At 35.2% G+C, this 16,131-nt stretch overlaps 1 protein-coding gene across 1 annotated transcript in view; it reads left to right on the forward strand.

The window, feature by feature from the left end:
* si:ch211-281l24.3 overlaps positions 1 to 15,865 on the forward strand; it is an 80,491-nt gene extending 64,626 nt beyond the window's left edge. Inside the window, exons 23-32 of the mRNA XM_042771754.1 lie at positions 3,538 to 3,647; positions 4,516 to 4,969; positions 9,402 to 9,406; positions 12,155 to 12,586; positions 12,781 to 13,038; positions 13,154 to 13,399; positions 13,484 to 13,729; positions 14,245 to 14,502; positions 14,587 to 14,892; positions 15,589 to 15,865. Coding sequence (XP_042627688.1) covers positions 3,538 to 3,647; positions 4,516 to 4,969; positions 9,402 to 9,406; positions 12,155 to 12,586; positions 12,781 to 13,038; positions 13,154 to 13,399; positions 13,484 to 13,729; positions 14,245 to 14,502; positions 14,587 to 14,892; positions 15,589 to 15,865 — 2,592 coding nt within the window. The remainder of the gene's footprint in view (positions 1 to 3,537; positions 3,648 to 4,515; positions 4,970 to 9,401; positions 9,407 to 12,154; positions 12,587 to 12,780; positions 13,039 to 13,153; positions 13,400 to 13,483; positions 13,730 to 14,244; positions 14,503 to 14,586; positions 14,893 to 15,588) is intronic.
* The last annotated feature ends 266 nt before the right edge of the window (positions 15,866 to 16,131 follow it).

Raw genomic sequence — 16,131 nt, forward strand, 5'->3', positions numbered from 1 at the left:
GTCATGATAGTCAGAACACAAACACACTGTAGAAACTCTCTGTATGACAGTTAATATTAACTTAATTAACTTAATATTAACTAATTCAGTGGCTTAAATCATTTTGATAGAATGTCTCAAAGAAATTATTTAGATTATTTGTTAGTTTTCTTTTTACACTTTGTTTCAGTTGATTTTTTTTTTAAAACAAAAACACGCTCTGCGCAAAGACATAAGGAAAATAACCTCAATGAAAAACAAAAAAAACTTATAATTATCATATAAAAAAAATAAAAACAAACATAAACTAACAAACACGTACAGTATATGTCATATTATGCTCTGCGCATAATGCTGCTGCGCATTGCCAACATCTTCCACAGAATTTTTTTTTCATGAATTCATTATGTTCATATGTTTCATTGATGTTTGTTTTCTATTGTTAGCAGCTTTAAATCATGCAGCACACAGTATGTTCACACACGTGCAGTTATAATTCGAGCTACAGTACAGAGGGTTTTGTACCATAGTCAAGCTAGACAAATCGTCATCTGCTCTGTTCAATGTAGACATCCACACACTACATATTCGAATCTCTGCAGGATTAAAGTTACATTGCACATTCCCTGTCTTTCAGAACATGTGCACAATGATGAGGCCAACTGTCAAATGATTAACATGAATACATATTAGATGAAGAAAAACTGCAATCACATTAACTAGTTTATTTAGTTAAACTTCAGAAAAAATGAACTGTGTAATTTAATTTAAAAATGATTAAAAAATTTTTGTGACACAAGACACAATACTTGACTTTAATAGAGCTGTATATTAAGTGTTCACTGTAAGTGCATAGTGAACTGTGGAGTGTAACGGTGATGTGTTTGTGACACAAGGACACAACTACTTGAACTTTAATAGAGCTGTATATTAAGTGGTTTCACTGTCATGATAAGTTAGCACACAGCCCAAAATGTCTTACAGAACAGAAACTGTCTGAGCCCAGATTTACCTTCATATCAACTGAATATGTGCCAGTTACATGTATTTTAAATTGGAGATTTTTCTTAAAGGAATTAGTTTGAAATTACAGTTTAATAAGTTTAGGCATTTCAACTTGTTAACCCTTTACTAATTGTTTCACATTCAGGATTATAATTTACAACACATGACTCTACACACCGACAACTAGAAACTAAAATACAAACTGCCATTTAGCATCGTTTAAAATCATTCCATCCGCTTTTCTTATGTATCTAGGTTTATATTTAAAAGTTTTATAACTATTTCGTCACCCCACCTGCCAGTATTTTTGTTCTGGACATGTGAAGTGATAATTATTTGGGTCTCCACAGGTGTTTATTTGCTGACAGGAACCTGCTGTAAAGGTTTCTACTGAAAACTAATTGTTTCAGGCATCAGAGTTTGATACAAATCAAGGAGAAAATTACACTGAACTATTAACATCTGTGTGCAGCTACACATCTTTCCCTTGTAATGAGGATTATTTTGAATATCAGATTTTTCAATATCATTTTCTGCTGGATCTGTACTTCCATATGAGGGACTATGAGACTCAAACAGGCAGGAGTTGTCCTCCTTTTGGCTAAAAAAATTGTGATTGATTTTAAGTAAAGAACTCAAATATGTGTGTAATCTCAGTTAGGATTGTTGGCTAAAAAAATTGTGATTGATTTTAAGTAAAGAACTCAAATATGTGTGTAAACATGTAACTTACCACAGTTATAAAGTGCTGGAAAAGAAGGCACCTTGAAAATGGCTTAGAACAGTGGCTTGATAGTTGATTTTGGAAAAAGTTGTAAGCTGAGCCATGATATTACAACACAAATGTTCCTCAGCACGTAAATTAGCTTATTTGTTTAGATAGAGGTCAGGGAATTAGGTCCGGGCACGGTGGGCTTATTAAAAATATTGATATTGCATTCTTCATAGATCCTTAGCCACATTAGATGAGCATGATGAACAGCCATATTAACGAGTGGATCCTCAACATATGTATCACCCCATGACAAAGTGCTTCATGTCATGAAATCTGAAGAAAGATTATAATATCTTGTCAAACCATATGCAAGATTATATAATCGTTAATTCAGCTTTGTACAGGCTTTTTTCTGTCAGGTTAGTTTCGGGGTCAGAATGTGGAAAAGTGGTTGATTTATCGAAGTTTGAGTTTGATGAAAATCGATATTTGCAACGTGCCTCCCAACTGTTCTGATAACGTGCAACTGTAGCCATCAGATTTATCAAAATTCCTCTGAAGTTAATAGACAAAAGAAAAGACCATCACCGAATCCACCAATCACCTGCAGCTCACTGATGCCAATCCCGTTGTGGGGACCAGGACAATGTGTTACAACAGACAGTTCATTGCAGCCTTCTTTTTCACAGCGACCGCAGGGTCACAGTGCGACAAATCGCCAGCAACTACAACAGTGGGGACCAGGACAATGTGTTACAACAGACAGTTCATTGCAGCCTTCTGTGTATGAGCCTGTGTAGCCAACCACCCAGCCGGTTTCCATGTTAACTGCACACCATCGCCAACACCACATGAAATGGGCCCAACATCATCGAGATTGGAGTGTGGATGATTTGAAGAACGTAGTCTGGCCTGTCGAATCAAGATTCCTTGTGCATCACATTGACTGGGCGAGCTAGGGAAGCTCTGATCCACTTTTTTTGCCTCCGAGCCTCCAGTATTGGCCGATACAGATACCGATCCGATACCAGTGAAGTTTGTTTTTTCCTCCATTTAAATAGATGTAGAATTTATATCTCTCTGTGTGTGGAACTGATAATCATTTTTTCACAATCTACTAGATACAGACTATTTCATTATAAAGAAAAAAATAAAAAAATGTGGAAAAATATAGGCCTATGGATATTCATAATCTATGACAAAAATGTTTCAAACAAGGTTAGTGGTTAATTCGGCAACAAAAGTTATTCTAGAAAAATCAGTGCACAATAATTTTAGAAATCCAAACATTTAGTGAAAAAAAAAAACATATTTTGTGGAGAACAAATAAAAGTGTTGCACTAAATATGGTAAAATGTTACACATTGCTATTTGTATTATTATAAAATCCATTCATTAAAAACATTAATAAGTATATACTATCAAATTAAAATACATTTCTTTTAAATGTATAGCATATTTTTTAATAAGGCAACAACATATGATAGATACGATAGAACAAAACGAATACAATGCAGCAAGAAGCGTTTCCAATGTGCGCAACCGCTGTGCAGAATCATGCGCTTGAAGCTACACGGCGTCACAGCCTGAGAGAGCCTTACGCCGAGTTGCTTCAAGCCATCATTCTGCACACCGGATGTGCACATTGTAAACGCTTCGTGCATTAATTAATATGCGTAGTGTATTATATATGTTTAACAGTTATAGAGCCTTTCTTTTAACAGTATTAAATTTCAGTTACTGTGCACGTTAAAAACAATTTAGTCTTTTCTACGCCCATGTTTTCTGCAGTCTGGAGCATAAAGCTCTCAAAGAGAAAGAGCTCCATCCTCCTAGAAGTGCTGAAACTCCAAACAGAGAAGAAACCAGTAGAGCTGATAGACTGGACAGATGAAGAGAGTGAACTGAAGGGATTCCTCCAGTGTCTGCCCTACATCTCACAGCTGAGGTGAGTGATGTTTTTCTTAAGCTTCACTATAATGACTGCGATGTTTTTCAGTTGTGACACTTTAATTTATTTTTGGGCAGTGCTTGAAGTGGGTCGGTACACAGTACAACTTCAGTATTTTAGACTTTAGCTTACCGGCACGTTTTTGTGCGTATCAGCACTTCTGACATGCTGCTGGTACTCAGAGTCAAAGCATCAGTGTCTGAGTGATTAGAAATTACACTATATAAAGCACACTACCCAGTAATCAAATCATTTTAAACTGGTACATTTCTGGAGAGTTCTAAAGTGTTGTAGAATATAAGATGGTCAGGGTTTAAGCTATCAGTATTATAGTAACAGTCAGGTCAAAGCAGCCGGTTTAGTGATTTTTTTTTTTTTTTTTTGACATCTCCCTTTGGTCCTATTTGGTATGACAGCTTGACTTGTGCTAATTTAATTAAAAGTGCTCTAAACAATTCTTTCTTTCTTGTGGTAAATTATACATACTTTGGGAATTCTGGAGATTGATTTATTTATTTATTTTTTTAATTTTTTTTGGTGGTGGTGAGGAGTACCGGCACTTCTTTTTTTCCCACGTCAAGCACTGCATTTGGGATATGAATAATTTTCTCAAAGATTTTGTACACAAGAATATATAGTCAGATTTGTTTAATCTTTTGCATCTCAGTAAATCCAAACCCTTGTAAGAAATAAATTGCTTGGTCAATAATCTCAATTGTGATTTCAAATCTGATTATGAATTATTTATATACCAACTACTTTACTGCATTTACTGAACTACTCCAGCTACTTTACTGAATACAGAAGTGAATGAACAACAAGTCTAAAGGGCTAGTATTTGATGGTCATGCTGCTGTTTCTTCAGGTTGAAAACAGACCTTTTTGATGACGAGGATGTTTCTGCTGCACAGTGTCTCTTAAACCTGAGTGTTGCAGCTTCAGAGTTTGATTCACATACAGGAGGGAATTACACTCAACTATTAACATCTGTGTGCAGTTACACATATTTCCCCTTTAATGAGGGTGATTATGATTATTATTCTGAATGTAAATATCATCAGTCTGATTTCCTGCTGGATCTGTGTTCACATGTGAAGGACTATGAGAGTCAAACAGGCAGGAGTGTCCTTCCAGCATTACAGCCAATTTATCAGTCAGCTCCTGCAGCCTGGATCATAAAGCTCTCAGAGAGAAAGAGCTCCATCCTCCTAGAAGTGCTGAAACTCCAAACAGAGAAGAAACCAGTAGAGCTGAGAGGCTGGACAGATGAAGAGAGTGAAGTGAAGGGATTCCTGCAGTGTCTGCCCTACATCTCACAGATTATTTGATACTTTAACAGTTTGTTTATTCTCTTCACCTATTTTCAGCACACACAAAAGTGATATAGCACTAAATCAACTTAAAGCACACACTGATGTGATGTAACACACAGGACACAACAGCTCTACTGTCATGATAGTCAGAACACAAACACACTGTAGAAACTCTCTGTATGACAATTAATATTAACTTCAGTAACTTAATATTAACTAATTTAGTGGCTTAAATCATTTTGAAAGAATGTCTCAAAGAAATTATTTAGATTATTTGTTTATTTTTCTTTCACATTTTAAGTTTCAGTTGATTTTTTAGAAAACAAAAACATAAAAGAATTTACTGTATAACGTGGAATGTCACCTTGGGTGAATCTTGGATGAATAAATCAAAGGCAGCACTCTACACTTATTGAAATAGCAATATTGAGTAGTGTATGTGAATAAAAACACAAAAGACTGCTATGTAAATATAAAGTTTGCATGTTCTGCTCGTCTCTGAGTGAATGAATGTTGTGGTTCTGTCTGCTACACACACACTGAAGCAAGTGCTGGTGGTGTTTTCAGCATCTGTCGTCTCACTGTGACATGAACACATGAACTTCATCTTTAGAGCTGCTCTGAGCATCACTTCACAAGCATTTCAGCATTTCACTTGAGAAAACTATCATCATATTATATACACAGACACTCAAAGGTCTTCAAAAGAAACTGTCAAAATAAAAGACCAGTTTAAAGGTGCAGTAAGTGATTTCTGAGAAACGCTGCTGAAAGTGGATTGCACCGAGCACCAAAACACACTTCTAGTCTGTCACCAGTAAGGGTCATGTCCACTCATGATGGGGGAGGTGCCTGCTGCAGAGTGTGTTTGTGAATTTGGGGGCGGAGCCATCAAGATAGTGGTGTGATTCTTTTGGGTAGGAGTGTGTTTGTTTTGGTCATTTCAAATAGCAACAGTTTCTCAGAAATCATTTGCTGCACCTTTAAGTTGAAGACATTTTGAAAGAAATATATTACTACTGTACATTAAAATGTGCTTGTCAAAGTAAGAATTAATAATAATAATAATACATTTATTACATCTTTATTTTTTTAAGGAATAATCACACCATTTCTCTTCCATGTTTTAATTTTAATAGTAAAGCTCTGTTGTGCAGCACCTTGTTTAGCCAAAAACTGAAGTAATAGTTAAATTTTCATTTGATTACATTTTAAAAGTTAATATTGTATGCCTTCATGTGATTACCACCATTTTTAATAAAACACTTGTATTAAATCAAGAATCCAGAAAAAAAAAAGTAAACAGACAACACAGAATTTCTAAAAATGCATACATGCATACATAAAGAATTCCACAGTGCCCTAATATTGTAATAAATAAATAATAATAATAAAGTTGTTGTTATTATGATTTCAATTAATTAGACATGCTTTTAGATTTCTACAATTTAATTTAACCATTAAAACAGAGTCCAGAATAATTAATACAGGGAGGAAAAAGAGTCCAGAAATTTTTTAAAGGAAGTTCCAATGTTATCTAAAAGTACAAATTGCTCTAAGCATGTGCTCAATCACCGCCATAATTATAAAGGGGTCCTTGGATTTTTTTTCTGCTGTAAAAATTTGCCATAGTTTGCCGGAACAGCACTCAAGACTATACCTTGTCAGGGCTGTCATCAGAAGAATCTGTCTAGTGCTGCAAACACCAAGTCCTTAGCAATTGTTGTTGTCTTGTGTGTCTGTTTTTTTGTAAAATATATTAAAAAAAAAAAAAATAAAAACAAACAACAATAAAAAGAATAAAATAAACCTTAAAAAATAAACCAATAAAACATACAAAAATCCCATATAATAATCACTAATTGAATTATAGTCCTATTTAAAGACGCTAAACTTTCTTTACTGTTTAAGATGAGGGTCAGTTTGGAGGACAAACGAAATAATTAAGTTCACAGTGCACTTCACCAAACCCACACAACAAAAGAATCAAAGAATCAGGTAAAACCCAGAAAACCTTGAGATTATTACTTGTGACATTAGAGCAAAAATTAGATATGAGGACATATGTATAAAACTAAATTAAACAACAGTCCCTTAAAAATTAATACTGATTTCTGATTAAACATTTGCATTTCAATATTATAAACTATCATTTTCTTTAAATATGTACTTTTACTTTAATTAAAAAGGTTGATTTCTGCTATTGTAGGCTCATTTTGTAAATGTAAGCAATTAATTTGGACAAACTCAAACTGATTGCCGGTCGTGCTTCTTTGGAAACAGAGCCACAAACAAAGTTACAAAAAATGCTGTTCACAGCTCCACGAGAAACGGGGTCTTGCACACTCAACATCAGACTAATTTTAATAAGACATAAGGAAAATAACCTCATTGAAAGACTTATTTATCTTTGTTTTTCTTTCTTTTAAATATAAACAATTCTTCATTCAGACCCTAACAAACATGTACAGTATATATCATATTATTCTCTGCACATCTCCACAGAATTCATGATTGTGTTCATATGTTTCTATTGTAGCAGCTTCATCAGCACACAGTATGTCTCAATCAGCTCCCTTGTTCAGTAGTTAGGGCACTGATCAGGGAGTCAGCAATTTTAAGGGCTGTCTCAAATCGCGAAATCCTTCCAGTGCACTGGAACGTTCGCTCCCTGAAAAATCCCACAATGCACCACAAAAACTAGGGAGCATCGGCGCTCACAATGCTCCCTTACCGGAAATAATGTCACATTTCTGAAGCGCGAAACATAAACCACACGAGCCAACTCGATAAATATAATGACACGCAATAGAAGATTTGAAAAGACAAACCGTTTTTTTTTTTATATATATATATTTTGTATATTATTTCAACATAAACACACATTGCTAGACAGTAATTGAACACATCTAATAAACATTTAAAATTAATATTCGGCTGAAATGTTGTAAGAACTTGTAACAAAACAATGTGTTTAATGAGAAAAAAAATAAATATCAAAAAGAGATCAGTCCTGCCTGTTGTTTATTAATTGTGATGACGTTCTATGAAGTTGTCCGTTGACGCTGTATGTAATTATGTCATTGGAATTCGAGTGATCACTGTCCCAATGTGCAGTGAGTCAGGGAACTTACCAGTGCCCGAATACACGTACACTAACAACCGAACAAGGATATAGAGAGCTCATTCAAAAACAACCAACTTTAACACGTGCAGTTATAATCAAGCTACAGTACAGAGGGTTTTTACATAGTCAAGCTACAATCTTCATCTCTCTGTTCATGTATACATCACACAATACATAATCGAATATCTGCAGGATTAAAAGTACATTGCACATTCCCTGTCTTTCAGAGCATGTGCACAGTGATGAGGCCAATTGTCAAATGATTAACATGAATACATATTAGATGAAGAAAAACTGCAATCACATTATCTAGTTTGGTTAGTTGAACTTCAGAAAAAAATAATTGTGTAATTTATGTGACAAATGAAAAAATGAATAATTGTTTTAGTCTGTTTAGTCTAACATCAAACATGTAAAGTGCATGTGAATGTGACACAAAACACAATACTTGACTTTAATAGAGCTGTATATTAAGTGTTCACTGTCATGATAGTCAGCACACAGACACAGTGTCTGAACAGAACAGAAACTGTCTGACCCAGATTTACCTTCATATCAACTGAATATGTGCCAGTTACATGTATTTTAAATTAGAATTGTAAGGAAATGATTTAAATTACTCACTTTAATAAGTTTAGATTTCACACTTTACACTTTACTATTTATTCACTTTAGGATTATATTTACAACACACCACTCTACACAGCCGACAACTAGAACTAAAATACAAACTGCCATTGAATCTTTTAAAATCATTTCATCAGCTTTCACATGTAGCTATTTTATATTTAAATGATTTAATTCATCACCTGCAGTATTTTTGTTCATTATGTACATTTAACATTGAAGTGATAATTATTTGTGTCTCCACAGGTTTTATTTGAAGAGAGAACCTGCTGTAAAGTTTCTACTGAAACTGATTGTTTCAGCATCAGAGTTTGATACAAAAAAATCAGAGTAAATCAAAACAAACTACCAACATAATTGTGAATATACACAAAATTCCCTTTTGATGAGGATAATTTAGATGATTTTGAATATCAGACTGAACAGTGTGATTTCCTGCTGGATCTGTGTTCACATGTGAAGGACTATGAGACTCAAACAGGCAGGAGTGTCCTTCCAGAATTACAACCAATTTATCAGTCAGCTCCTGCAGTCTGGAGAATAAAGCTCTCAGAGAGAAAGAGCTCCATCCTCCTAGAAGTGCTGAAACTCCAAACAGAGAAGAAACCAGTAGAGCTGAGAGACTGGACAGATGAAGAGAGTGAAGTGAAGGGATTCCTCCAGTGTCTGCCCTACATCTCACACCTGAGGTGATTTTAAGAAGACAAAAAACATAAAAAATAATTTACTGTATAACGTGGAATGTCACCTTGAGTGAATCTTGGATGAATAAATCAAAATCAGCACTCTACACTTAATGAAATATTGACAATATTGACTAGTGTCTGTGAATATTACAAGCACAAAAGACTGCTATTTAAATATAAAGTTTGCATGTTCAGCTCGTCTCTGAGTGAATGAATGTTGTGGTTCTGTCTGCTTGTAACACACACACTGAAGCAAAGTGCTGGTGGTGTTTTCAGCATCTGTCGTCTCACTGTGACTGAAACACATGAAATCATCTTTAGAAAGCTGCTATGTCATCACTTCACAAGCATTTCACCATTTCACTTGTTAGAAAACTATCATTCACATTATATACACAGACACTCAAAGTTTTCAAAAGGAAACTGTCAAAAATAAACAGACGAGTTTCTATGCAGTAAGTGATTTCTGAGAAACGCTGCTGAAAGTGGATCACACCGAGCACCAAAACACACTTCTAGTCTGTCACCAGTAAGGGGCATGTCCACTCATGATGGGGGAGGTGCCTGCTGCAGAGGGTGTTTGTGAATTTGGGGGCGGAGCCATCAAGATAGTGGTGTGATTCTTTTGGGTAGGAGTGTGTTTGTTTTGGTCATTTCAAATATCAACAGCGTTTCTCAGAAATCATTTGCTGCACCTTTAAGTTGAAGACATTTTGACAGAAATACATTACTACTGTACATTAGAATGTGCTTGTCAAAGTAAGAATTAATAATAATAATAATAATTATACATTTATTAAATCTTAATTTTTTTTAAGGAATAATCACACCATTTCTCTTCCATGTTTTAATTTTAATAGTAAACCTCTGTTGTGCAGTACATTGTTTGGCCAAAAATTTAAGTAATAGTTACATTTTCATTTAATTACATTTTAAAAGTTAATGTTTCATGCCTTCATGTGATTACAACCATTTTTGATAAAACATTTGTATTAAATCAAGAATCCAAAAAATAATAATAATTTAAACAGACAGCACAGAAAAAAAAATCCAGAACATTTTTAACTGAAGTCCCAATACCATCTAAAAGTATAAATTGCTCTAAGCATGTGCTCAATCACTGTCATGATTATGAGGGGGTCCTCGGAATTTGCCGTATTTTGCCGGAACAACACTCAGAACTAAACCCTGGCAGGGCTGTCATCAGAAGAATCTCTCTACAGTACTGCTGCAAACACTAAAGTAACTGAACAGTCTTGTTGTTGTCTTGTGTGTCTATTTTTGTAAAATATATTTTATTGAAATAAAGTCATTCTAACAACATTTGTAAGAAAACAATAAAGCTTAAAACTTAAAAATATAAAAGTTACTAAATGCTCAAAAAACAATCACCGAACTAAATACATTACTGTTTAAGATGTTCATTACGTTGCCCGTAAGGAGACATGGTCGGTTCACTTAGTTTTGTCGAGCCACAACATCATAACTCGCAGGAATGTGATAATATTTGTGGTGGCCACAAGATATTAATTTGAGGGAACATCATATTAACTCGTGGGAATGTGATATTCTATTCAATTCAGTTTATTTGTATAGTGCTTTTTACCATACAAATCATTGCAAAGCAACTTAAAAAATTAAAATAATATCATGTTGTGGCCTCGAGATCATTTTGTTGAGGTAACTACATCCTTATATCGTGGCCTCGAGATGTTATGTTGAGGGAACGTCATATTTTTCTCGTGGCTGCTAGTTTAATGTGTAAACAAACCTGCGTGACCATAGCAACCCGGGATTATCAGAGATTTATTCATTAATATTTTATTTTGAATTAAGAAATTATTATATAATTTATTATAGAAAATATTTCATTATTAAATTATTATATTAACCATAGGCCTTGGCTACCGGGCTGTATTACATGCAATCGTCAGCATTCAAATGAAGTTTATTAATTAAGTTTTGATATATTTATGGTAGTAAATTTACAAAATATCTTCATGGAACATGATCTTTACTTAATGTCCTAATGATTTTTGGCATAAAAGAAAAATCAATAATTTGACCCATACAATATTTTTGGCTATTGCTACAAATATACCCCAGCGACTTAAGACTGCTTTTGTGCTTCAGGGTCACATATATTCCTTGAGAATCACTTATAGTTTTAATAAGAGTTTTAGTACAAAAAATAAAAAATTAAATTACATATGCACAAAAAATATTTTTTAATAAGTCTGAAATGATTGTTGTTGTTTTTTAAGAAGTCAATGAATGACCACTGTTATGATTGACTAAAGTCAGATAGTAACATAGTACAGATAGTTTTGAAGTCGGAGAAAGATGCTCTTTGCAGGTAGATGGTTTAGTTATGACATCTACCAGCAGAGACTAACTGGACCATGCTAACCAGTTAAACCTTGATCCCTTGCTTGCACTACACAGATTTTTGTTCAGTTAAATGCTTTCTACAAAGAAAATGTCCTTTCAATTAATACCAAAAGAGATGAGCCCTTTGGCATATCTCACCAAAATCTTCCTATTTCAATAAAAATTAATCAATGAAATATAAAAAACAGCATCTCTCAAATGATTTCATGGGTCAAGCAATTTTAAATTATTTTTTTTTGGTTGCATTGTCTTTTGTTAGTTCAAACTCTTCTGATTATGTCACAAAAGCTGGTTTCACATAATAACGTGGCAAGTGTTTAATTACATTGTATTAACATGTTATGTCTTTGTTTTCCATAGATTTTGTAAAGACACCTTGGATGAAGAAGATAAGAAAGAGTCAGCATTCAAGTATCTGGTGAATCTGAGTGCTGCAGCTACAGAGGAAAACAACACTGCATTACTGACATCTGTGATCAGCTACACATCTTTCCCCTATGATGAAGATGATATGTATCTGTTTGAACAGTGTGATTTTCTGCTGGATCTGTGTTCACATGTGAAGGACTATGAGAGTCAAACAGGCAGAAGTGTCCTTCCAGCATTACAGCCAATTTATCAGTCAGCTCCTGCAGTCTGGAGCATAAAGCTCTCAGTAAGAAAGAGCTCCATCCTCCTAGAAGTGCTGAAACTCCAAACAGAGAAGAAACCAGTAGAGCTGAGAGACTGGACAGATGAAGAGAGTGAACTGAAGGGATTCCTCCAGTGTCTGCCCTACATCTCTGAATTGAGGTCACTGATAAATGCTGCCTTTTACTATACTAAATAAAACAATAAGCTATTCCCTCCACACACTGTAAATGAAACATTAACTTAAAGCAGTGAAAATACTTTAACTGAAGATAACACAAAACAACACTGTTGAATATCTGTCAAGATCATTTTATATTATTGCAAATATTTATTTCTTATACTCTATTCCATAGGAGAGTTGAGCAGTTCATCCCATCACTTTGTGAAGTGTTTGGGTCCAGAGTTGAGGCAGAGCAGGTGACTCCTCTGCTCCAGGCTTTGGACTTCACAGTCACACTGAGTGGAAAATTACCCAGCAGCACCTGCAGATCTGTGGGGAGAGTTCTGGGCCTTTCACCCTCAAAACTAAACCTGACTCTAAAGACACAAGCCATTTCTGTCAGAGGAACCAGACTGCTCTTCAAACACATCAAACACCTGCAGAAGCTGAGGTCTGAGATATATTATCTACATTCAAACTGTTTAAATCATCTCTGTGATTGACTGACACATCCTGGAATCTGTAATGTGAATATTTCTCATGATCTTTGATTTTCTTTTTGACAGTCTGGAAGACAAAATGTTAGTGAGGATGGTCAGAGCACTGAGGTCATTTAAGGGTCCTGTTTTGCTGACCACAGAGGAGCTTTCACTGGTCACAAGAGACTCAAAACAAAGTCTCTCTCAGATCCTGAGCAACTTGACGTCTCTCCTGAGACTACTGTCTGTCCAGTGTTTGGATCTTACTGAGTGTAAATCAGAGGCTCTGTCTCTCACACCAGTGTTGGGTCTCCAGGAACCTCTGTCTATCAGGTCTGTGTTCAGCTCAGTGTTTTGGTTCATGTTTTGTGAGTAAACCAAACTGTTTCACAAATCCTGTTCTGTCTGTGTGTTTAGGCTCTCTAAAGAAACTCTTGAGCAGCTGGTTTCAGTGGTGTATGAAGCACAGGATGATGAACTGACGCGCTGCTTTCTGAAGAAGGTTTCTGAGGATCTGACTTCCTGCTCACTGACCTGGGAAGTGATTCATTACCTGCTGCAACATCAAGCTCTAAACCTGAAGTTGGACTTTAGAAAGAGCAAAATCTCTTTTGAAAACATCAGAGAACTTCTGCCGGTGTTAGACAGAATCCAGCTGAAACGGTAAAAGAAATGATAGAACTGCTCAGTTTGTACACAATTTGTCATAAAACCTAGAAGAGAATTGCTAATTTAGAGCCACAAGTTCTCCCTGGAATTTCAAATGTTTATTAAACCTTGTTTTACTCGATTTATATGTAAACTAAGGTATGTTGTTAACACTGGAAGGTACTTTCTGGTTTTATTTTACAACATAAATAATACACCATCATGCCACAAATGTGAGTTTTGAAACCATTGTGCCCTTTGCTAACAAGTTGCTACAAGAACTACAACAGTTGTCCGATTTGTCAAGCATATTAAACATCCTTGTGTTGGTTGTAGTCCTATGAAGTTTAGTAAACTTGAATATCCCATGGCAAAATAGCCTTCCAGGTGAGCCTACAAACTGACATCTTAACAGTTGCATCCATTGACATAATTGAAGATACTTGTAATTTACAGTTCAGTTTGGGATTTGTATTTACTGAGTGCCTTTAATTCAAGTAGATTTCATTGAGTGATCTTCTTCTCCACAGGTTAAGCCCCAGCTTCTCTCTGTCCATAATCACTTACATCAATAAGACTCCATTCCCACAATATCTGTGCACTCTGCCCACATACGTGAAGAATTATATCAACCTGAATGGCCGAGTGTTGGACTCTGTTCACTGCGCTGCCCTGCGCTTCACTCTGCAGCACTGCAACACTGTCAAACTCAATCTGCTCTGGACCTCCATACCAGCAGAGGAGCTCCAGAGCTTTCTGCCTTTACTCAGCAGAGTCACACAACTCAGGTTTACTGATATAACAGCACTAATATCATATTAAACATGACTGTTGTTTTGTGTGTGTTTGTTAACAGTATCTGTGTGTGTTAGTGTTGACAGGCTGCTGTTGCTGAAGCTGCTTCGTTGCTGCAGTTCCTCTGATCTCCAGCAGGAGGCAGCAGATGTTCTTCTCTCTGCTCTTCACTACAGACTGGACTTCTCCTGCTGCTCTGCTCTGGATTTAACAGACACACTGGAAAACCAAGAACATTTGAAACTAACTGAAAAAGACTGTAGAATAATCTCATCTGTGCTTCAGAAAACTCAGAGTGTTGTGAAATTAATTTTACAGGACTGTGAAATTTCTGATACAGCTTTGAAACAACTTTGGCCAATCCTGCCTCAAGTCCAGCTGAGGTAAGACATCCAGTGTTGGGGAGTAACCAGTTACATGTAACGGCGTTATGTAATTTAATTACAAAATAAATGTAACTGTAATCTACGACGGCGTTTTTGTGCCACATTGGGAAAAAAATCAGATTACGAGATTAAAGTTGTAATATTCCGAGAATAAAGTCGAAATTACGAGAATAAAGTCTAAATGTTTCGAGAATAAAGTCGTAATAGGCCTACTATGAGAATAAAGTCTAAATATTACAAGATTAAAGTCGAAATATTTCCAGAATAAAGTCAAAATATTACAAGATTAAAGTCAAAATATTTCCAGAATAAAGTCAAAATATTACAAGATTAAAGTCGAAATGTTTTGAGAATAAAGTCGAAATATTACGAGAATAAAGTTGAAATATTACGAGATTAAGTCGAAATATTACAAGAATAAATTCACATATTTTTTTTTTACAAAGAAAACAGTTTAATTTAATGAATTGTATTTAAAACGTAATTAAAAAAATTACACTACTATTACATTTTAAATAGGGTAACTTGTAAACTGTAACCTGTTACATTTCCAAGTAACCTTCCCAACACTGAAGACATCTGACAGATTCCTTTTTATTGCTAATATTACATAGTGCATTAATTTATCTCCATATGAAACCCTGTATATTATTCTCACATTCATGTTTATCGTTGTGTTCTTCCTCTCATCAGCTGCAGTAAAGCTCTGCTGCTGCAGTTTCTGGCTTGTATTAGTAAAGATGGATCTCAGAGAGGCTCTTTGAGGAGCGCTGAGGCTCTTTCACAGGCTTTGGGAGGAGAGATGGACCTCAGTCACACTCAGATGGACCCGAGAGCTTGTGAACAGCTGGCGCTGTTTCTGGAATATTCTGAAGGACTGACAGAACTGGATCTCAGTCACTGCAAACTCACTGATCTCTGCATGGAGCCGCTGCTGCCACATCTGCACAAAACCCAGACCCTGGAGTGAGTTACACTGACATATGAGGAATAAAGAGACACAAAATACTTTATTCAAAGTTACATTTATTTCTGTTATTTTTAATCTTTTCATCTCAAGCCTTATTAAAAACAAAATCAAAAAAAAATCAAAGAAGAAAAACCAAAGAGAATCCACAACTCACACCAAACTCAAAACAATACTCAAACTGTACGTTAAAAGTGTTTTATAAAAGTGTTTTATAACCTTAGGTCTATTAACACTCTATGTAATTTAGTTTTAGTGATTAACTAAAC

Source organism: Cyprinus carpio, chromosome A15 (genome assembly GCF_018340385.1).
Source record: "Cyprinus carpio isolate SPL01 chromosome A15, ASM1834038v1, whole genome shotgun sequence".
NCBI lineage: Eukaryota > Metazoa > Chordata > Actinopteri > Cypriniformes > Cyprinidae > Cyprinus > Cyprinus carpio.